General features: G+C 49.5%; 1 protein-coding gene across 1 annotated transcript; it reads right to left on the reverse strand.

Annotated features, from left to right (window-relative positions):
* Nucleotides 1-4715: 4715 nt before the first annotated feature.
* On the reverse strand, nt 4716-21120 carry TRIM63 (tripartite motif containing 63). Its single transcript, XM_059375520.1, has 10 exons — nt 20897-21120; nt 15068-15533; nt 14063-14235; nt 11810-11978; nt 10958-11053; nt 9547-9780; nt 8767-8789; nt 8323-8447; nt 6046-6120; nt 4716-4779 (listed from the first exon to the last, which is right to left on the reverse strand). Exons 2-10 carry the CDS (start codon nt 15224-15226, stop codon nt 4769-4771), a joined length of 1065 nt encoding a protein of 354 aa, XP_059231503.1. The 5' UTR covers nt 15227-15533; nt 20897-21120; the 3' UTR covers nt 4716-4768.
* Between the last annotated feature and the right edge of the window lie 273 nt (nt 21121-21393).

Below are 21393 nucleotides of genomic sequence, written 5' to 3' on the forward strand. Positions count from 1 at the left end.
GGGCTCTCTGTTCAGTGGGGAGCCTGCTCCCCCCACCCCTTGCCTGCCTCTCTGCCTACTTGCCATCTCTCTGTCAAATAAATAAATAAAATCTTTTAAAAAAAAACAAAAACATATTTTTTGTGTCCCTCGTTCCCTTCAATTCAGAGCACATTGTAAGTCTTAATAGATGCAGATTTATAAGTTGGATTCAGATGTATGTATTCATTTTGTAAAAACCTTTTATGGCAATTTTCCTTTAAATTAATACTTTCCAAGATGTACTTTAATTGATTTGCAAGAGTATGACCAGTCAAGACTTTGATACAGTGAAAAAGTGCTAGGTCCCCTTATTTTATGCCAGGAGGCCTAAGGGAATGACCTAGCAATTCCTAGACCTCAACCTAAGGAATTTTATTTTTAAAAATAGAGATTCCAGGGGCACCTGGGTGGCTCAGTCTGCTAAGTGTCTGACTTTTGATTTGGCTGAGGTCATGATCTTAAGCTTGTGGGATTGAGCCCTGTGCCAGGCTCCACACTCAGCAAGGTCTGCTTGAGATTCTCTCTCCCCACTCCCCCTGCCCATCCCCCCTCCAGCACCTGTGCTTGCTCTCTCCCCTCTGTCTCTCTCAAATAAATAAAGCTTTAATAATTAAAAAAAAAAGTACCTTTACCTAAAGTATTGAAAGATAAAATGATTTGATATTTGGGATTTACACCCCAATAATCTCAGTGCTAGGAATGGGTAATGATAGAGATGAAACAAATGTGTCAAAAACTGTTGAAACTGACTGATGGGTACTTTATACTATTCCCTTTACCTTTCCATATGCTCGAAATTTTCCCAAATTAAAGGTTTAGGGAAAAATAAACTTTTTCTGGGGCACCTGGGTGGCTCAGTGGGTTAAGCCTCCGCCTTCAGCTCAAGTCATGATCTCAGGGTCCTGGGATGGAGCCCCGCATCGGGCTCTCTGCTCAGCTGGGAGCCTGCTTCCCTATCTCTCTCTGCTTGCCTCTCTGCCTACTTGGGATCTCTCTCTCTCTCAAATACATAAATAAAATCTTTTAAAAAATAAAAAATAAACATTAAAAAAATTTAACTTTTTCTGGTGATTCAAATGCAGCAGGCTATGGAACCATATTGAAGATTCACTGGCATAACCCCTTTGAAGCTTTCCTTTCTTACAGCAATGATCTTAAAGGAAGTTTGTTTGTTTGTTTGTTTGTTTTAAAGATCTTATTTATTTATTTGACAAAGAGATCACAAATAGGCAGGGAGGCAGGTGGGGGGTAGGGGGAAGTAGGCTACGGCTGAGCAGAAAGCCTGACGCAGGACTCTATCCCAGGACCTTGGGATCATGACCTGAGCCGAAGGCAGAGGCTTTAAACCCACTGAGTCACCCAGGGGCCCCTTAAAGGAAGTTTTTGATCAAGAGCCTTTCGTACTATCCTTAAGTGTTCTGGTTTTCAAGAATAAGCAGAGCCCTTTGTGTGGCCAAATAGAGACCTTCCCATTTGCAATCAAGAGATACTTCCCTGGAACTAAAACATTGTCTACTAGCTTTGACTGCCTTCTCTGTTCTTTCCGATAAGAGATCAGTCCAGAAGATAGTGGACTGTTACGCCTTTTCTCACGTAATCAGCAACCTGGAGTCAGAATGTGGACACGTTGTAATACTGATTCTTGTGATTTCAAAATGATGGAGACCTTTCTCTTTCTGTCCGGAAATTCCATCGGTCATGGCCTATCAGAAGATATTTCAGGACTATAAAGAAAAGCAAGTGTGTGATTACCTAAAAAAGGCACGACAGTGGCTACCTCCAAAGAGGGGGCCGCCTGGGCTTCCAGGGGCTGGCAGTGTTCTCTTCCTTGCCTTGCACAGTCCCAACTCAGAATAGCATTATGCAGCAGTTTCTTAAATCTATAGCCCGTTTTGTTTACTTGTTTACTTTGTGTTGGGGCCGCTTTTAGGCAAACGGGGATCCCCCCTCAAAATATCCATAGGCCTGAAGTAACCAATGGGCTACTTATTATACGGCACAAGTACCAAAAAGGGGGAAGGTTCCATGCCTCACCACACTGCCTCACCTTCCTCCTTTATAAACAGCGGCGACCCCTGCCTCCTTGCAGACAGCCTGGCCTCTGCTGTCCTGCCCTCTGCTCCCTTCCAGGTATATTCAGTAAACTTCTATCTCCTTTATTCTGCCTCAGGTGATTTTTTTTTCTTTTTTAAAGTAGGCTCCATGCCCAGTGTGGGACTTGAACTCATGACCCTGAGATCAAGAGTCACATGCTTAGGGTGCCTGTGTGATTTAGTAGGTTAAGAGTCTGCCTTCAGGGGCGCCTGGGTAGCTCAGTGGGTTAAAGCCTCTGCCTTCGGCTCAGGTCATGATCCCAGGGTCCTGGGATGGAGCCCTGCATAGGGCTCTCTGCTCAGCAGGGAGCCTGCTTCCTCCTCTCTCTCTCTGCCTGCCTCTCTGCCTACTTGTCATCTCTCTCTCTCTGTCAAATAAATAAATAAAATCTTAAAAAAAAAAAAAAAAAGCTGACCTGCTTTCAGCTCAGGTCATGACCTTGTGGTTCTGGGATGGAAACGGCGGCGTCAACGGCAGGCTCCCTGCTCAGCAGGGAGTCTGCTTCTCCCTCTCTCCCTCTGTCACTCACCCCTGCTTGTGCTCGCTCACTCTCTCTCTCAAATAAGTACATAAAATCTGAAGAAGAAGAAGAAGAAAAAGAAGAAGAGGAGGAGGAAGAAGAGTCACATGCTCTATCAGCTGAGCCAGCCAGATGTCCCGCCTCAGGTGAATTCTTGTCACGGCCTGCACCACTGACTTCCACACAATGTCACCCCACATATGGGGGCCCTCATCCTCTCAGGAGATACACCCCATTTAGACACCATAACTGGTTAAAAAAAATTAGTAACTTGAGAAAGGATTAGAAATGAGAGAAAATTTTAAAAATTCAAAGTTAGGGACTGAGTGAGTCTTGGTCCCAGAATAAGAATGGACAAAGGTGTGATGGGTTTAAAGCACTTTTGTAAAGTGAACTGCACAGGATACTAGTTCTGGATGACATCCCGTGAATGAATAAGCTGGGAAATGTTGGGTTAAATACTCAATCCACCAGGAAATATCAAGCGGTGGTATTTCAAACACCATGAACTAGATGGACCAATCACTGTCTAAGGTTAAATCGCCTTCTTTATGGCAGGACTGCTCAGAGCTCTTACCTTGCTGCTGTGTTCTCAATGTTGAAAACATGGGACAGACTCTGCAGTGTTTCTCAAATGCCTAAGTTTGCAGCATCTCAGACCCAGTAAGTCCCTCCTTGGATCCGCTCAGCCTCACCTCTCTACTGGCCCCTTGGCTCCTTGATCCTGGAGACCCTGGATGCTATTTCAGCCTTGGTCTCTGCCTCATCCATCCCCTAGCTCTGGTGGCTGGCTCGGCCTTCCCTGCATTAGGCTGGGCTCCCACAGAACCGCTCTTGGGCCGCCTGTGGTGAGAGTAGCAGCCGCGCCAGCAACCATGTCAAGCCAGCACCCATGTCCAACCTAACCGGGGCCCGGAGGCTCTGCTCATCCCAACACCTGCAGTCAGGTGTGCCTTTTAGCCTACCCCTCCCCCCCCTGCAGCTGCCCCAAGGTGGAGGGAACCGGAAGTGAAACCCAGAAGTGCAAGGGAATTAACACTCTGGGAGGCAGACTTATATCCTGAGACAGAGACAGAATTCCCTCCCTCCTTCCTTCTGATGAACTGATTTGAGCAGTGCTGTGTTCTTTATGACCTGCTAGAAACATCTCATGGAACTGAGCAAGTAGCAGGGGGTCTCTTGGTGATGCTGTGGCTGGCTCAGTGATGCCCCACATCCCATGTCACATTTGCTTCCCTGCTTTCTTGTCCCGCTGCCACTTCCTGCTCCTCTGGCTGCCCTGGGATCGCACCGAGGCTACAGCATTGAGGCTTTGCTTCCGTCCCAGTGTTTGGGAGAACCAGAGAACAAGGCACTAAACCTGTTTCTTGGGGACCCCCTCTCAGGGTCAGTTTTCCGTGCCCCTCCCATTGGGAAATGCTATTTTAAAGAATTTCTTCTTTGGTGGGGCAGAAACCAAGTCCACAGCACACTTCTCATCAGGCCATCTGTCCATCCGCTCTGAGCTCATCTCTCCAGAACAACAGGCTGAATGAAACCCCAGCTCTTTGATAATAACAGAAAGAGAGCGCTGTGCATTTATTGAACAACATGTAACACAAACTCAGGTGCCATCCCCTACTTCATCGATGGGCTTTGACACCTGTTCCGGTACAGTATCCCTTTCTAGGCCTGTGAGTGATCCCCAGCCCTCCCTCCCGGGAAAGGAAAAGGGCAGCTTTGTCAGCCTGACTTCCCTCCCCTCTTTCTAACAATAGCTGGTCACACAATGACCAGGCATTATCATACAAAAGTTCCTTTACAAAAAGCACCAATTGGCATACATATACAAGTATATACAAAAAAATCACATTTAAAAAATGTACAAAATATTCCATTTTGCACCAACGTAGAAAAGTGTCCTGTGTGGTTGTTTCAAGCACGTTTCCAATTCTGGTTCAGTGGCTGCTGGACACAGCAGTGGGGGTCCTACTGCTAGTCCCTGCTCTCTGAGTGGAGAGAAGACACACCTTCCCATTGCCCCTCCAGGGGCCCCGACCCCTCCCACCCTGGGCCTGTCACCAAGGTGGCTGGGCCCCTCCCCACCCTCCCCGGCATCTCTGCATCCAGAAGGTCTCTCCCTCATCCAGTTCCTTACTGGTGTCCTGCAAGAAAAAGACAAAGAAACACAAGGTGAACCAGGGCACGGGGGATCTGGAGTTTACCAAACTCCAGTGACAAAATTATCAGACTCCAATTCCTGCCTGGCCTCTGCCTTCTTAAAGAAAAATAGAATTTAGTCGTCAAAACATGATGGATTGCACATCCAACACAAAACTCCGAAATTCGGAGTACCTGTATTTTTCAACTGGATTGGAATTGAGTTCCAATAGTAACTTGGCTTGAAAAATTCTATTAGCAAACATGTGCTAATTAGCAAACGCGTCCTTTCTATGCGCCACTGTGTTAAATGATCACATCTACTCTTCACCAGAACCTTTTGAGGTCAGTAGTATCGCTCCCCCGTGCACAGATAGGTAGCCTGAGACTCTGAAAAGTTGTGAGCAGCCCAAGATTATACCATTCGTTTCTGGGAAAGCTGCCATTCAGAACCCAGGCACTTAACCACGCTCTGCAGCCCAGAGAGTTTTCTAAATGACTTGCGGGAGGGCACGTGGGTGATCAGATGCTCCCGGGCCAGCGGAGGACTAGACTGAGTGGCAGACTGACAGTGGTGGGCGGAGCAAACTGGCAGAGGGGGCGGTCCCTACCCAGCGCCCGCTCTCTGGGATTGGTGGGGCGGGTGGGGGCAAGCATTGTTAGCTCTTCCCAAAATTTTACAAGAAGGTAGAGATCCAGATTCTTAGTTGAAAGTTCCTTAAAACAAAAAACAGGGGCGCCTGGTTAAGCCTCCAACTCTTGATTTTGGCTCACGTCACAATCTCAGGGTCGTGAGACTGGGCATGGAGCCGGCTTGGAATCCTCTCTCTCCCTCTCCTCTCTCTCTCTCTCCCTCTCTTAAAAAACAAAAAAACCTCCCCCCATTTCCTAATTTTTTAAATGTTGGCAACTAATTTTTAAAAATTTAAACATTGTGCTAGCCAGACAAAAGTTAGCCCAACCTGGCTCATAACTCCCTTGTCTTTTACGTTTTTTTTATGTTACCCTGTATTGCTTTCCACTCAGGAAGATCATTTAGATATAAAATGAGAGCTTTTTATTGTGAATCATTTTTTGGTGGTTTTTTTTTTTTTTTTTTTCCTCTCAGGGTAAAGAGAACAGGACTTTACCCTCAGAAGGGATAAAACACATATCAGGGCCATCACCACATACTGGCCTCATCCGCCGGGGTCCAGCATAGGACTTTGCACACAGTCAGGATTTCGTGGTGTTGAATGACTGAACAAACAAACAAACGATGAATTTCTTACCTTCTTCCTTTCTCTCTGTGGACTCTTCCCCTTCCTGATCTTCTTCTTCTTCAATGAACTCTTCCTCTTCCTCATCTGTGTGTGACAAAGAACCACTGTATTAGGATGGGGCCAGCTCCTCAGAAGAGCTGCTCGAAGGGGCACCAGGCTGGAGACAGCACTTATCCAAACCCCTGCTGACCCCCAGTTGGGACCCCATGGCCATGTGGCGACATGAGTGGCCCCGGAGGTGACGAGCTTGCCGAACCTAAGCTACACGGAGACCTGCTTCCTCCTCCCCCTGGCGCCCTCCTTCCTTCTCACACCCCTCCAAAGTAGCAACAGCAGCTCCTATCGCTTGAGCTGCCAGTGTCCAGAGAGGACTTTGCGGGGAGCACGCTTTGTGCTTCTGCACGCCTCCCAGTTAGACAGAGACACACCACCTGAGGAGACCCGACTCCCTCAGGGATCAGAGTCCTTGTCTTGAAGGAATGTGCCCAGACTTTGAAATCTGCTTGCCTACCACTCCTTGTCCGGTTTTCCTCATTCCACAGCCTACAAAGGGGTGGCTGTGGGGTGGGGGATACTCCTGGGCCATCTCCTTGATAGTTCTCTGAAGCTGAACCCCAGACAGACAGACGGCGACCTATGTCCCCGCCTTCCCATCCCGGGACGTCACTGTCAAGCTTCGCTAACAGGGAATGTGCCTGTTCTCCACCCCACCCTCTCCCAAGCCACTTCCTTAATGCTTCAGGGCCGTGCGGGAATCACCAGAGAGCAGGGCATTTGTCAAGAGTGTGTAGGGAGAGGTTTGAGAGAGATCATGCCTCCAAAACATCAGTCCAGTTTCTAGCTACATAGCCGGGACCTGTGCATAACCCAGGGGGTTTTGTTGTTGTTTTTGAATTATTATCATAATTAAGTGCTCTTAGCGGCATCTACTGAGCACTTACTATGTGCCAAATGTGCCAAGCATTGTGTGTGTGTGTGTGTGTGTGTGTGTGCACGCACACACGCGCGCACCAAACACTTTACACATATCGTCTCATAGAATCCTCCCTAGGGTTTTGGGAGCCAAATTCCTTGGTGGAGTCTGCTTAGGCTACTTACTCGCTGTGTGGCCTCCAGCAAATTATGGACCCTCTCTTAGCTTTCTTTCCTTAACTACAAAATGGAGACAACAATAGAAACTATCTCATTAAGTTAAATGACAGAATTTAACAAGTGGGGTATTTTGGAATTCTGAGTATAGCTTCAACATCAGATTCTGAAAGCCAGTGTGGGACACAGCCCAGGAGAGTTCAGCTCTGGCTTTCCCAGCGGGTCATTGGAGCATCGCCTCTCAAATCAGTACAACACTTAGCAAAATTGGATCCACTCTCTCTTTCTAAATAGCTACCTTGCAACTGTGTGACCTTGGGCAAATCATTAAATCTTTGCTCTTCATCTGGCTTCCTCATTTCCCCTTATTACTTTCTCCTAATTATTGTTATGGTTATGTTGTTATAATTACTATAGGTACTCTGTGGTAGAGTAATTACAAACAGAAATGAGGACATAAAAACAGGTAAATTAAGGTACCCAAGTATCAGAGATGGGAGAATTAAGAAGCGGAAGCTAAGCCCAGCCTTAGGCAGTAACTACTTTTTATCTAGTACATGGCAAACTCCCCTGCATCACTATCTTATCTGTTGCAAGAGCACCCTGGTGTGGTCATGACCAGTAGGCCCATGTTTTAACTTATTTTTTAAAGTTAGAAAATGCAGTTCAGGGGCGACTGGCAGACGCAGGCAGAGGAGCACGTGACTCTTGATCTCAGGGTCATGACTTCAAGCCCCATGGTGGGTGTAGAGATTACTTAAAATAAATAAAAATTGAAAAAGAAAATGCAGCTCGGAGAAGGAGAGGGGTTCACCAAAGGTCACACAGATAGCAACTGGCAGAACGTACATTTGAACTTAATCTGCCTGACTACAGTTGCCGTGTGCCTCCCAGCAGCGGGTCCATCTGTAATTGACTGAGTGATGACTATGTGCCAGGTGCTGTGCTAGGCTCTGGGCTCTTGAAGAACTTGGCTGTCGAAGTTTGGCTGTTTACTAGTGTACCTGCGTCCAGGTGGGGCTCAGTGGAAGGGAAGCAGATTACCAGGGGTGAAATAGACATGTTATCGGGGAAATATTATTAATATTATAATGTTATTTTATAATATATAATATATTATTATTTTATAAAATATATTCTATTAATATTATTAATGTTATCGAGGAAATAGACATGTGGCACTGCCACCTCCTTTACCTGTCCCAAAGTCGATGGCCCTAAGGGCGTCTGCTATGTGATCCAAGTCCAAAGTAAAGTAGTCCATGTTTTCAAAGCCCTGTTCTGTCTTCCCCAGCTGGCAACCCTTGGAAGCTTCCACAATGCTGTGGGGGTGGGAGAGAGAGAAAGGAGGGGCAGGGTGAGATTTCTGGGCCTCAGTGAGAGAAGGGGGTATCTTAGCTCCACTTCACATCAGTGCATGTATCTACGCCCACACCCAGGCCTTGCACCTAGAGGCTCCCCCTGGAGGGTGGGGTATTTCTCTCCTGTCACAAAAAGGCAGGGGATGCAAAGGCCAGGAAAGCTAGATTGGGCTGAGACCTTCCCAGCCGACCTCATGCACAGGGGGAGGTCCACTGGACAGAGGTCAAAGGCCTTGGTGGGAGCTGGGGCCTTGGATCATAGTCCTGGAGAGATACTGACCTTTTGATGAGTTGCTTTGCACTCTGTGGGGGGAAAGAGAGAGAGAGCGCAGGGTTAGGAATACAGAAGAAGTGGCCCCAAGAAATCAGCAAAAACAGTGACTGGGCCACAGGTGGGCCCTTGGTGCCATTCCGTAGCCTCAGTGGGACCTGCTCCCTGCTCTGACTTGAACAGCATTTGGGTTTTTTCCTTCTGTTCATGGTCTACACGGGTTTTGGTCATCACTCTAGGACCTTTCCACGGTCATGGCAGGAAGCTTGGATTTTCAGGGTATCATTCTAAACACTCTTAAACCCCCAAGTCTCCAAGATGAGAATCATACCCTAATCACGTTTTTATGCCCAATGTCTAGCCCAAACCCTGGTCCACAGTATGTGCTTGGGAAATTTTTATTGAGCTGTGAAATCTTATCGCTGATCCTTTTCTGTGCTCCCCCAACAAGCTTTTCTAGGGCAGGGCTGTGTCTTGTTCATCTCTGTTGTCTCTGCTTCTGTGGTTGACCCATAGAATGTTCTTGATGAACAGTCTCTACATGGACACTGTATTTTGCAGTTTACAATGCCATTTCACAAACATCCTCGTATTTGATCCTCACAAAATCAGTTAAGAGGAAAGAAGTTAGGAATCATTGTGCGCCCATTTTACAGACGAGGACACTGAGGCTTAGTGCCTTAAATGGCTTTCCCAGGAGCACACGGGTGACCAGTGACGGAGCATGACTTGCACTTTAGTCAGACCCGTTGGTTGAAGTGACCGCCCACCCCCTCCTGTTCTGCTCACCAAGAGGAAGATGGCCCCACCAGTCTCGTCCAGGGACTGGATGGCCGTCTCCACCAGCTTAGTGGACTTGTCCAGCTGTTCTCGGTACTGCTGGATGAGAGCCTCAATGAAGCTGAGCTTCTCCTCCTGCTCCCGTGTGATCCGCTGTAGCAGCTCGCTCTTCTTCTCGTCCAAGATGGCGTACAGTACGTCAAACTTCTGGCTCAGCTCTTCCTTCACCTGGTGACTGTTTTCCTGGGGACAGAATTCTCCGAGTCGCACCCTGTGGGGTCCTCCTCCCTATTTCCGGCACTGGGATGGGTGTGTTAGGAATCAGAGGTCTGAAGCTGGGAGAGATCTGACTATGTCCCCATTTTGCAGAAGACAAATGAAGGCTTAGCAAAAAGAAAGCACTTACTGAGATCTCATAGCTACTTAGCAGACCATTTGGAGGCTGGTGTCATGGAGAAAGCTAGCCCCTTCCTCAAAAATAGAGACTCCAGGGCCCTCTGTGTGCACCTAAGTCCCTCTCTCCCTCCCCACAACCCCATTTGAGGATCATGACTGGATTCAGGAAGCTCTGCCTCAGTTGGTCCTAGCAGGGCCTCTTCTAGGCCTCCTCATTGAGGCTCCCTTCTCTCCAACATAGATGCTACCTCTTGGTTTGCTTACTTATAAAATAGGAATAATAATAGTATCTCCTCAGACTGGGGGCCTCTATTACCCTCTCTCAGACTGGGAGCATCTCATGAGTAGTAGCAATGCACCCCTCTTTCTCTTGAAGCCTCCCTTCCCACAACTCTTCGCCCACCAGGAGTAAGATGATCCTTCTCCCCACCTCCTCTCTAGCTCCCCTACCTCAAGTGGAGATGGAAAATCATGGCTGCTTTTGCAGAGATAGAAAATTTTCCTTCTGCTTCTATAGTCTTGCTACTCACAGTGTGGGCCATGGACCCACAAGCTGGGCAACACCCCAGGAGTTTGTTAGGAATGCAGAACCTCATGCCTCTCTCCAGACCTACTGAATCAGAACTTGAATTTTAACAGGATCCCGGGGTGATCTGAACCGCTTTTAAGTTTGAGAAGCTTTAGTCTACCACACATTGAAGACAACACTCTGGAAACTATTAGTGCTGAAGAAATATTGAGAATTATTGCTGGGATGCTCCCTGGGGTCAGGGATCAGGTCTGTCTTGGTCACCACCCCATTCCCAGTGCCTTTGGCAGGGCCCGGCCCACAGCTGTGTTCCAGAAGCCTTTGGTGAATGAGTGGATGAATGGAACAGTTAGTCCCCACCCCACCAACCCCGCTTGAACACCCCAGCCTCTAGGCCCCAACCAGCAGCCACTACCCCCAGGTGAACCTTCACCTCAGAAACCAGGTTGCCCCGAGAGGCGTCGGACCCCTAGACAGAACTCCCTTCCTTCTCACCTTGGTCACTCGACAAGAGTCTTCCAGCTGAGTGATGATGGTCTGCACGCGGTCGTTCCCCGCCACCAGCATGGAGATACAGTTACTCAGCTCAGTCTAGTGGCAGGACCGGCGGAGGGGGAATCAGGAGAGGAGAGACAGAAATAGTCTCAGAGCCTGTCTTCTCGGGGGTGGCACCCGCCCTCCCCTCTCTGCCAGAAAGAGCCTCTTTCTGAGCTGCCGTTCGGGGCCAGAGCAGAGAACATCAGAGAGATACTGCGTCCCTGATGTTATAAATGAGGCCCAGAAAAGAGGACATGACCAAAATACGACAGCAATGTACTATCAGAGGAAGGGTCTGTTTCTAGGAAAGAAGGGACACAGAAAAGAAATAGAGTTGGAAAGTTCTAGAAGAGAGAGATCAAGACAAGAGTGGGAGGCAAGGAACAAGTGTCCAGAAAGAGGGGCCACAGCTTAGTGCATGGGAAGGATGATGGGACTCCCGCAGGCCTGGGGACCCCGGCAGGGGGTGGTGGTGGGTTCTGGGCCACTTTCTGCCACAGGAGAGGTAATGAGCACAGCACAGAGGTATCTGGGACCCAAAGCACCCTGGGATTTAGAAGTCGTGGCCTGAGAGGACCCTGGTGGCCTGACCCAGGGGTCTGGTCGCTCCCCTGTGGCCACACCCAGGTGCTCTCAAGTGGCTCTAAGTATAACCCATGAGCTCAGCCACCTCCTCCTGTGGCCTGGGAAGTCCCTCCAGAGGGACTATTCCTGAAAGGCCGGCTCAGCAGATCGACAGGGATCAAATCCACATCCTGAATCCTCCAGTCATGCCCCGCAGGCCCAGGTGGAGGCCACCCTGGCCAGTACCTTCTGTCCCTGGAAGACACTCTGCAGCGGGGCCACCTCGCAGGCCTTGTGAGCCCCAAACACCTTGCACATGGAGCACGTGGGCATCTCACACGTGAGGCAGTAGATGTTGATTTTCTCGTCCTCATGCTCCTTGCACATGGGGTGGCTGCCCTTCTGCAGGGGCCGACTGCAGTGGAGAAGAAGCGCAAGTCAGATGGGGGGAGGCCCTGTCTCCTGCCCAGCTCCAGCCCCCCCTCACCCCTGATCTAGGGCCTGAGCTCTCAGTGACTGGCTGTCTCCAGTCCTCTTCATTTTCTGGAGACCCAGAAACAGGAAAGCCAGTGACACCAAGGCTGTCCTCATATCCTGGGACTCTGACGCTGGTGGTGGGCCGTAGGCCCCGCCAGTGCTGAACATGGGAAAGGCTGTAGAATCCCAGGGTTGGAACTGGACAGAAAGGTGAACTGACTTGCCCAAGGTCACCCATCTGGTCAGGGCAGGGGAGACAAGAGTGCACTTGCTCTAATTATAGCCCCTGTAGCTCTTGGTGAATGTGGGCCGGACTCTGAGCAAAGCAATTTATACTCATAGCCTCACTGAATTCTATATTTAATCCACCAGACTGTAACGGCCATCAGAGCAAGGAGACTTGCCTCTCCTCATCTCTGCAGCGTGAAGCGCGTGGCGTGGAGGCGAGCGTGACTCGGGGCAGGTGGCGGAACACATCAGTAAACACGTTGGGAGGGTGGCCCCAGGTTCAGCAACGGAGGCAATGTGTGGGTCCCAAGTCACACAGCCAGAACACGGCAGCCCAGGGATGGCTAACAGGTCAGCCTAAGCCTCGACTTCAAGTCCAGAAAGGTTTTTCCTTCCCAAACACACATTCTTCAAATGCTTTTCTCCCTCGGTGGTGTTCTCTCCTTTGGGACTCTGGCATGTTATTTGTGTTTCTCTTGGGGCATCAGTTTCTTCCCATCTGAGGCTCAGTTTTTGGGCCTCAGTCCTACCTCCCCAGCTAGACTATACGCTCATTTAGAGCCAACCCCGTGTCTACACTGCCGCTGCTTTCCCAGCCCCTAACACAGCGAGGATCTCACAAGTGTCAGCTGATGACTGTCCCCCACCCATGGCAATGCCTCGCCTCCGAACAGCCATGCACAACTGGTCACACGCCAGGCATTATTATCTCCCCGTTCTTAAATAAGTTCCTTTCCAGACTCACCAGACTTACCTTCCTTTCATCCTTTAGCCCAGGGCCCCCCATCCTGGCAGGGGTCTCCCTTTGCCACCTGGCTCTACCCCCACCCTCTGACCCTCTCTGAGCCTCCATTTCTTCACTGGAGAACAAGGGTAAGAATGCTGCATGGATTACCGTCAGAATTAAACCAGAGTCACACACTGAAAATGCTTAGTATGGTGGGTACACACAGGAGGTCCTCCACAAATATTTGATACTTTTAACATTTCCCATCAAAACCCTATTTGAGAGTCACAAAAACAAGCCCTACCGTCCTCTTCTGCAGACAGGGAAAATGACTCACCCAAGTTCCCACAGTGCCTTAGTAACAGTCAGACTCGCCAATGGTTCGCCCAGTCAGGGCTTTTTCTCACGAAGATTGGACTGTCCCCTGTGCTTGGGAAGGACACTGCCTGCAGGCAGCCACTGAGTGACGGTTTGGGACCAAAAGGCCTGAGGGCAGCAGCCTGGAAGACTTGTCGGAGCTGCTTCCGGCCACTTCTCTTCCCAGCTGGGAAAACTTGGGCAATTGACATCATCTCTTTAAGCCTCAGCTTCCTCATCCATGAAATGGGGCTGATGAAAGTCATGCCTGATCCACAGGATTGTGGTGGGGCAGCAAGAGGAAGCTTCCCCAGGGCCCGCAGTGATAGCGGTCACCTTCACCATAGAGAGTCCGGCTGTGTTCTCTCTGGGCACTTTTCTTTGCCTGTCGCGGCCACTTAGGTGGCCCCAGTGCATCCCTCTCCCTGTCACATCTTGCCCTTCCCCTGGTTCCTATCTCAGTCTCTGCTAGGAGGGCAGCCTAATGTCTGGGCTCTTCCTATTCCCTGAGTGACACTGAGAGCCAGGGCTGGGGGATAGAGATGAGCCTCCGCTCTACTTGAGGAAGAGGGAGATGGCTCTCTGGACTAGAGAGTCTAGCTGCTCCAGCCAGGGCACTGGACCCCAGGCAGATGGGAAGGAGCCTGGGAGAGCCAGGCACAGACCAGCTGGGGAGGAAGGATGGGCTCCTGGCTGCCAGATGGACTGACCTGGAACATTCCTGCTTGTAGATATCAATGATGTTCTCCACCAGCAGATTCCTCTGCAGGCCATACACTCCATGACGATCCATGATCACCTCGTGGCGGCAGGAGGGGCAGCGGAAACGGCCACCAGACATGGACACGGAGCCAACCCGGTTGGTCCAGAAGGGATTTGCAGCCTGCAGGTGACAAGGACAGAGGTGAAGCCTGGGACAATCTCTGATTGTCCTTCTTCCTGTTCCCCCCAACCATTCTTGTCAAACCATTTGACCTGGAGCTCCCCACCCTGAGATGAGAGCCAGCCCACTCACAGCAGGGAGCACCTGAAACAGCTAAGCAAGTCTGGGATCAGCAGACCTAGGTTCAAGTCACAGTCATCCTCTGAATGACTTTGGGCAAGCAACCTTCTCTCCCCAAGCCTCCAACCCATTCATGCAAGGGGCATGATTATTAGACCCAGCTGGGAAGGCTGCTAATTCAAAGACGAAATTGTGAGAGAATATTTTGTAAAGTGCTTCTGGAAACCTTGAGTCCTGCCTCTTCCCATTCCCTTGTGAAGCCCATATTATATGGAACCAGCCTCAAGAAGGAAGATGCCTCTACTGCCCAGTGTCTCCTGGCCACCTTCCTCCTCCCAAAGCTCTGGGCCCCTTGCCACCAGGGAGCTGGCTCCAGCCCCTGAGGTCTGGTTTCTCTCTCCTCTCCGCCTGCTTCTCCCACTTATCGCTTGAGGCATTTGACTCCTGATTGGAGAGTCAACTGCAAGCTCAGGCAGCGGTGGGGGAGCTGGGGGCAGGGTGGGGACGGGAAACACACGTCATGGAGAAGGAATGGGGCAGCCAGAGCTGCCCCTGAGCCTCCTTCAGCCCCTAGGTCTCCTCCAGGATTTTCTCTGTCCGGGAGAAAGCCAGCCCTTGTTTAGAAGCCCTTGACCAAGAGAGAATGGCTTTCCACCACAGGAATGCTGAGCCGCCACCTGGGGCCCGGGACTCAGCCCCGCCCGGCACTGACCTGGAAGATGTCATTGGCACACTTCCGGCAGAGGTTGTGTTGACAAGGCAAGATGACCACCGGCTTGGTAAACATCTCAAGGCAGATAGGACAGATCAGCTGCTTCTCCAGGTTCTCCATGGGGTTCCCATCCTGGATCAGGCTTGATTTATAATCCATATTGTCGGGAGCTGTGGGGGTTCACCTGGCTGCCTCCTTCACCGGCTTTGCTCTACGCAGACCTGGGGTCTTGCCTTTGTCACAAAATACCCACACAGAGCCTCTTTGCCTTCTTCTCCTGGTGCCCGAATTCTGTCTTGGTCTGAGGCCCCTCTGATATTTATAGCTGGGTCCCGGTCACATGAGCCCCAAGAGGGGACCAGCTGAGCATTCCAGTGCCAAGTGGCTGGCTGGGGCTTGAGTTTCCTCCAGGCCTGAAAGACCGGCCCTCTCAAATCACATGGAGGGATGAGCAATCGCTGTTCTCCTGGGAGGAGGGTCGTAAACAAGAACAGCCTGTTCGTGGGCTGGCGTGGGGGGAGGAAAGGCTACCAGAGTTTCCTCCAGAGACTAGTCTCCCAGAGCAGGCAGGTAAGCTAGCAAGGGGACCCAAGGAATGGGGCCACTGAGATTTGCAGGATTAATTGCCAGAAGTCCCTCACTGCCCTCAACCTCCTCCTCTAGAGTACCGAGTAGCTCCTGAGAAGAGGGGTGAGGGTAGCCCTTCTCTCTGAGCCCATCTCTGAGCCCAGAATATTGCTAGACATCTCGCGACCCCACTCCAGCGAGCCCATCCCTCCTGCATCCATTGGCCACTAACTTCACTCTAATGTTGGAAGGGCTTCCTTGAGACATAGTCCAGTGCCCCGGTGGGGACCCTGAGGTCCAGAGAAAGAAAGGAACTTATTCATAGTCATTTAGTAAGTCAGTGGCAAAGCCAGGAATCTTTTTCATTCATCAGACATTTCTCTGAGTACTAACTATACATCAGGCACCAGGGTGACAGCTAAATGAGTAATCCCTCTCCCTTCCCTGAGAATCTCACAGCCCAGGGAGGGAGGCAAACAGAAATTGCTCTCATGGGTGCCATGAAGCCCTACCTGGATACTTAGAGGTTATCCAGATGTTCCCCTTTGCTCTCTGCACAAATTTAAATTTTTCTCTACGTTCTTCTGGACATCTTCTGCGTTGGCAGGTAGAAGTTATTAGAGTATTTCCAATGACTATTTTTAAGGTAGAATCTCACACAAAGGGAAATAGGGCCAGCCAGTGTCAGGTACTGGGACAGGAGTGGGGTCAGTGACAGTGGGCCTCAAGGATGAGCCTAAGAGACCATAGAACATACAGGAGTGTCCAGGGTCTCATGAAAGAAGGGTGGTAGGAGAGGAGGTTGGGTCCCCTCTGCCTGAAGAAGAGTTGATGGTTAGAGCCCTGAGAGAAGACATAGAGGAGCCAACTGTGGGGTGAGGGGAAGAAGTGAGAGCAAGAACCAGTCACAGAAAGAGCAGGAGGCCCAGAGGACAAGAGGCTAGGGAATTTTTTTTTACAATTTTATTTTTTTAGTAATCTCTGTACCCAATGAGGGGCTTGAACTCACAACCCCGAGATCAAGAGTCCCATGCTCCACGAACTAAGCCAGCCTGGCACCCCATGAGACTGCAGAACTTTAAGGAAGGGGTGGTCCCCACCAAAATGTTAATGGCTAGTTTTTGCTGAGCACTTGCTGAGTGCCAGGCACCATGCTAAGCGCTTCGTAAGTGTTATTTCATTTTATCACCCCAAGAGCCAGCACATAAGACCTGTTCCATCCCCAGATGAGGAAACTGCAGTACAGAGCATAACATAGCTGCCATGAAGTAACACAGCTTGCAAGAAAATGGCTCTAGGACACAAATGCAGGCATGCTTGACTCAGGAGCCCAAACTCCCTTTGTTATTTATTTATTTATTTACTTACTTACTTACTTATTTTTAGAGAGAGTGCACATGCTTGAGCAGAGGAAGGGGCAGAGGAAGAAGGAGAGAGAGAAAAAAACCCAGATTCCTCACTGATCGCGGAGCCCAATGGGATGGGGCTCGATACCATGACCCTGAGATCATGATCTGAGCCAAAATCAAAAGTCAAAAGCTCTACCCACTGAAGCATGCAAGTGTCCCCCAACCCCACCCCAAGCTCCTTCTATCTTCCTTCTCTATCTACTGAATGCAGGTCAACACTGCCAGGCCAGCTACGGGTCGGAAGATGGGGAGGGTTGGAAAGAGGCCATCCCTTCTTCCTTGCTCATATCTCAGTTTTGTTCAGATATCAGACAGCACTGTTCTCCAGGAAGGTGGACCTCTCCAAGGCCACGGGAGACTAAGGCTTAAAGCTATCATGCTAATCCCATTCTCCTTTGCCTTGGTGATATAGCTGTGGCCTAGGAGACCCAAAGGGCTCGAGGAAGTAGGGGAAGGATAAAGTGAAGGGCAAAAGGAAAGCTTCATTCTTGCCTTTGAATGGGGCTGTGAGAAGGTGGGGCAGCAAGCTTACAGCCAAGATGGGAGACAAGTCTCAGGGACACGTCCACTCTCTGAAAACAACAAGAAGGTTCCGTAGAAAGCACAGGGAACATTGATGCCATCACTGTGCTGCCAATTCACCCATCCCTGGAACTGCCCCCCACCTGACTATTTAAGATCTGAGAGAACAAATGTGATCATAGTGGAATTACTCTGTTACTTGCAGCAGAGAACATTCTGTGTACATTCAAGTCTCTACCTCCCATATGCCAACAATTCTCACATCTCTTGTTCCAATTCAGACCTCTCTTTTCCTTAAGTTGAAGATTTGTTGGAGATCTCTACTGGGATGTCCCAACAGCCCCTCAACTCCTCATACCCCCCAAACAGACCACACCATCTTCCCCCACATCTAGCTCCTCCTTGCATTTTCCTTGTCTCGTGTCACAGTGAACACCACCACCATTCACCCATTTGCACAGACCAAAAAGCTGAGAGCTGGCTTAGGGCTCCCTATCCCCTCATTGCACACCTGGTCAATCTCTACATCAAGCATGGGCCTATCTTTGCTTCCCACCTGTCATCTTACCATCATCTGTTTGTGAGTCTGATTCTCCCTCTGGACCTTGAAGACTTTGAGGGTAAAGGCTGCCTCTGTTGATTCTGTACCCCCAGTACCTGGCACACAGTAGGTACTCAACAAATACTTCTTAAATGAATGGAGAGTGAATGAGTGAGTTCAGCAAAAGGGCAACAGGGTCACTGTCAGACTAGGGAAAGATTAAGGTACTTGAGCAAGTTTTTTCAGCGGGCATGTTGGAGAGAAAGTACTGGAAGATTGGGAGGGGAGGAATGGAGTAAATGATCCAGGCTCAGAAAGGAGGAGACTCTGTGTCTTAAGTTGGGAGGACAGAAAAGAGAAGAAGGAGGTGAGAATCAAATGCTGGGAAGGGGAGAGAAAGGTGGTCCTATCATGATCTCAGTCAAGAATGAATTGAGGCCAACTTCCGAGGCTTACCCGGGGGAAGCGGAGCGTGGGTGGGCAGACCAGCCAATGCGGGCCTGCAGGAGGAAGTCCCCTAGAGAGGGCTGAAAGGGCTGTGCGAGGGCAGAGGAGCCTCGCTGGTGTTTCATAACCATAGTTTTCTATTTGCGAGCGGCCATTCACATGGTTCCGTTGACTTTGTCCAGGACATTTGGCAGTCCAGGTGCAAAAGTCACGCAAATGGACAGTGGGATCCACTCCAGCCTGGGCCTGGGCCAGGCCAGCGCTGCTGAAAGTCAAGAGGTGAGGAAGGGGAATTCCCACGTGGGCCATGCTGGGCATCAAAACATGTCTTGTCACTTAATCCTCCCAACAGCTCTGCAAGGGGGTTATTATGATCTCCGTTTTATTTCCCAGGAGGAAACAAGGCTAAGAGAGTTAATTGGTCAAAGTCACAGAGCCACAAGTGGCAGCGCAGAGCTGGATTTCACATCTAAGATGGACCGACTCCTTACCCAGTGCTCTTCATGCTGAAGCATTTACCGAGTGCTTCTTGCGTGCTGGGCATTGGGTTAAGTCCTTCCCGTCCATGCTCTCTTTTTCAGTCCTCAATATAACTCAGTGAGGCACGGATCATGATTTTCCCTGTTTTGCAGCTGAGCAAGGAGGCTCAGAGAGGTTAAGTCACTTGGCAAAGTACCCCAGCCAATAAGTGGCAGAGCCAGGATCAAAACCAAGATGTTACAAACGAGTATCATTACCAGCTGCTGGAACATACTGGAAAGCTATGGGCTGACAGATGAAGAGACAAACAAGGAGTATCAGTGTTGCGTCTGAGTCCGAGCTTTCGACCACTGTTTTACTGTCTCCCTCTTTGCACATCTTCTTGCTTATTTATTTTTAAGCTTTAATTTATTTATTTGAGAGAGAGAAAGTGAGTGAGAGAGAGAAAAAGCATGAGCAGGGGAAGGAGCAGACACAGAGGGAGAAGCAGACTCCCCTCCGAGCAAGGAACCCGACATGGGGCTCAATCCAAGGACCCTGGGATCATGACCTGAGCTGAAGGCAGATGCCCAGTCTACTGAGCCACCCAGGCGCCCCAAATTTTACTGTTTATTAATGAAAAATTCAAACCCACAGAAGTAGAGAGAAGAGTATAATGAACTCATGTAACCAAATCCAGCTTCATCTGCTACCAATAGTTCCCCAATCTTATTTCATCTACACCCACACACACTTCTTTTGTCTGAAACATTTTTTTAAAGATTCTTTTATTTATTTGACAGAGAGATAGAGTGTCACCGAGCACAAGTGGGGTGAGGGGCAGAGAGAGAAGGAGAAGCAGACACCCCGCTGAGCAACTTCCTGCTATGTGGGGCTCAATCCCAGGACTCTGGGATCATGACCTGAGCTCAAGTCAGACTCTTAACTGACTGAGCCACCCAGGCCCTGAGTCTGATATATTTTAAAACAAATCTTAGACATCAAGTAATTTCATCCATAAATACTTGAGTAAGCATTTCTAACCAATAAGGATTTTTTTTTACATAATCACAATGCCATTATCATATCTAAACAAAAATAACAAGAATTTCTTGATATTATCTAGTTTCCAAGCCATTTTCAGAGGACACAGATTGCCTCAAATGTCTTCTTACAGTTCACTTGTACAAATGAGATCCAAATAAGGTCTTACACACGGCATTTTGGTGATTTTGTCTCATTGATCACTTTTAATCTATAGTAATTGCCTTTCCTCCCATTCTTCTGTGCCATTGACTTGTCAGGAAATGATTCAGGGTATTATGATTCTCACTTGGACTTATTCGGAACTGAAGTCCAGGGAAGTCAAGTGACTTGCAGAATATCACCTAGCTAAGAGACAGACTTCATTTGGGACTGCCCCAAAGTCTGTTACCCATGGGAGGAGGTACCCATGGGAAACCAAGGGGTTCCCAGCTGGGTAGGAGTTAGGCAAAGCAGTGGGGGGAGATGGTCTGGACCTGACAAGGAAAAAGAGTTGGAAGGTAATAATAATTAAAACACTATTATTTTTGATTGACGGCTTCCAAGTGGCTGGACATCTACTAAGAGCTTCATGGCACTATTTCATTCACGCCTCACATCAGTAGGTCATACTTATGCCCATTTTGCAGATAAGGAAACCGAGGCACAGACTGGCATATGGAGTTGCACCAAGTCCCACGACTAGCGTAGGCAGAGCTGAAAGTGGTCAACTTAACCCCAAATTCTGTGCTGTTTTTGATTGTTACCAGAGAGGGGACTTTTGGAAACCTGAGATTTTGAGGTTGGATGGAGAAAACCCTGCCAGAGACCAGTAATGTGATGCCCAACAGCCACACCCACCTTCAGTTTCTTGTTTGCCAAAGGCAGCGACCATGAAGAAATGCTCCTCGAGGGTCCCTCCATGTCCTCAGTGGCTGGATTCTTGGAGGAGCTCTTGCAGGGATGGATGACTGGCTGACGCAGGCCTGGGGGCGGTGATGCTGGAAAGGAAAGTACCCGCCATCTCTGCTTTCATTTCCGCATAGCTTGGGGCTTGCTTAAATGTTTCCTTGGTACATTGTGGATCGGATGCCCTCCACGTGTGTGTTGTTCTCTCCCCTGCCCCCATGACCTCCCCAGGAGGATGGGGGCAGCCCTGCCTCTTCCTGTGGATTTCCCCTCAGGCCTCCGTGGTGCCTGAGCACCCTCAGATGAGGGTGGGGAGGACAAAATCTGTTTTTCTTACAGCTTGAGATCTCTGTCACATGCTTCAGGGTCATCCTCAACAAAGAATCATCCCAAATCACAAGATCAAACTGGTAGGTACTTAACCCAGAGGCTAAAGACAGACCAGCTGT

Source organism: Mustela nigripes, chromosome 14, assembly GCF_022355385.1.
Source record: "Mustela nigripes isolate SB6536 chromosome 14, MUSNIG.SB6536, whole genome shotgun sequence".
NCBI classification, from domain to species: Eukaryota; Metazoa; Chordata; class Mammalia; order Carnivora; family Mustelidae; genus Mustela; species Mustela nigripes.

What these genes read in the sequence shown, in the direction of transcription:
- TRIM63 (XM_059375520.1), bottom strand. Translation starts at nt 15,226, where the DNA reads ATGGATTATAAATCAAGCCTGATCCAGGATGGGAACCCCATGGAGAAC. An exon ending in GTGTCTTCCAGGGACAGAAG is followed by an intron (nt 11,054 to 11,809) that starts GTACTGGCCAGG and finishes TCCTGCCACTAG; the next exon opens with ACTGAGCTGAGTAACTGTAT. An exon ending in GGCCATCGACTTTGGGACAG is followed by an intron (nt 6,121 to 8,322) that starts GTAAAGGAGGTG and finishes TGTCACACACAG; the next exon opens with ATGAGGAAGAGGAAGAGTTC.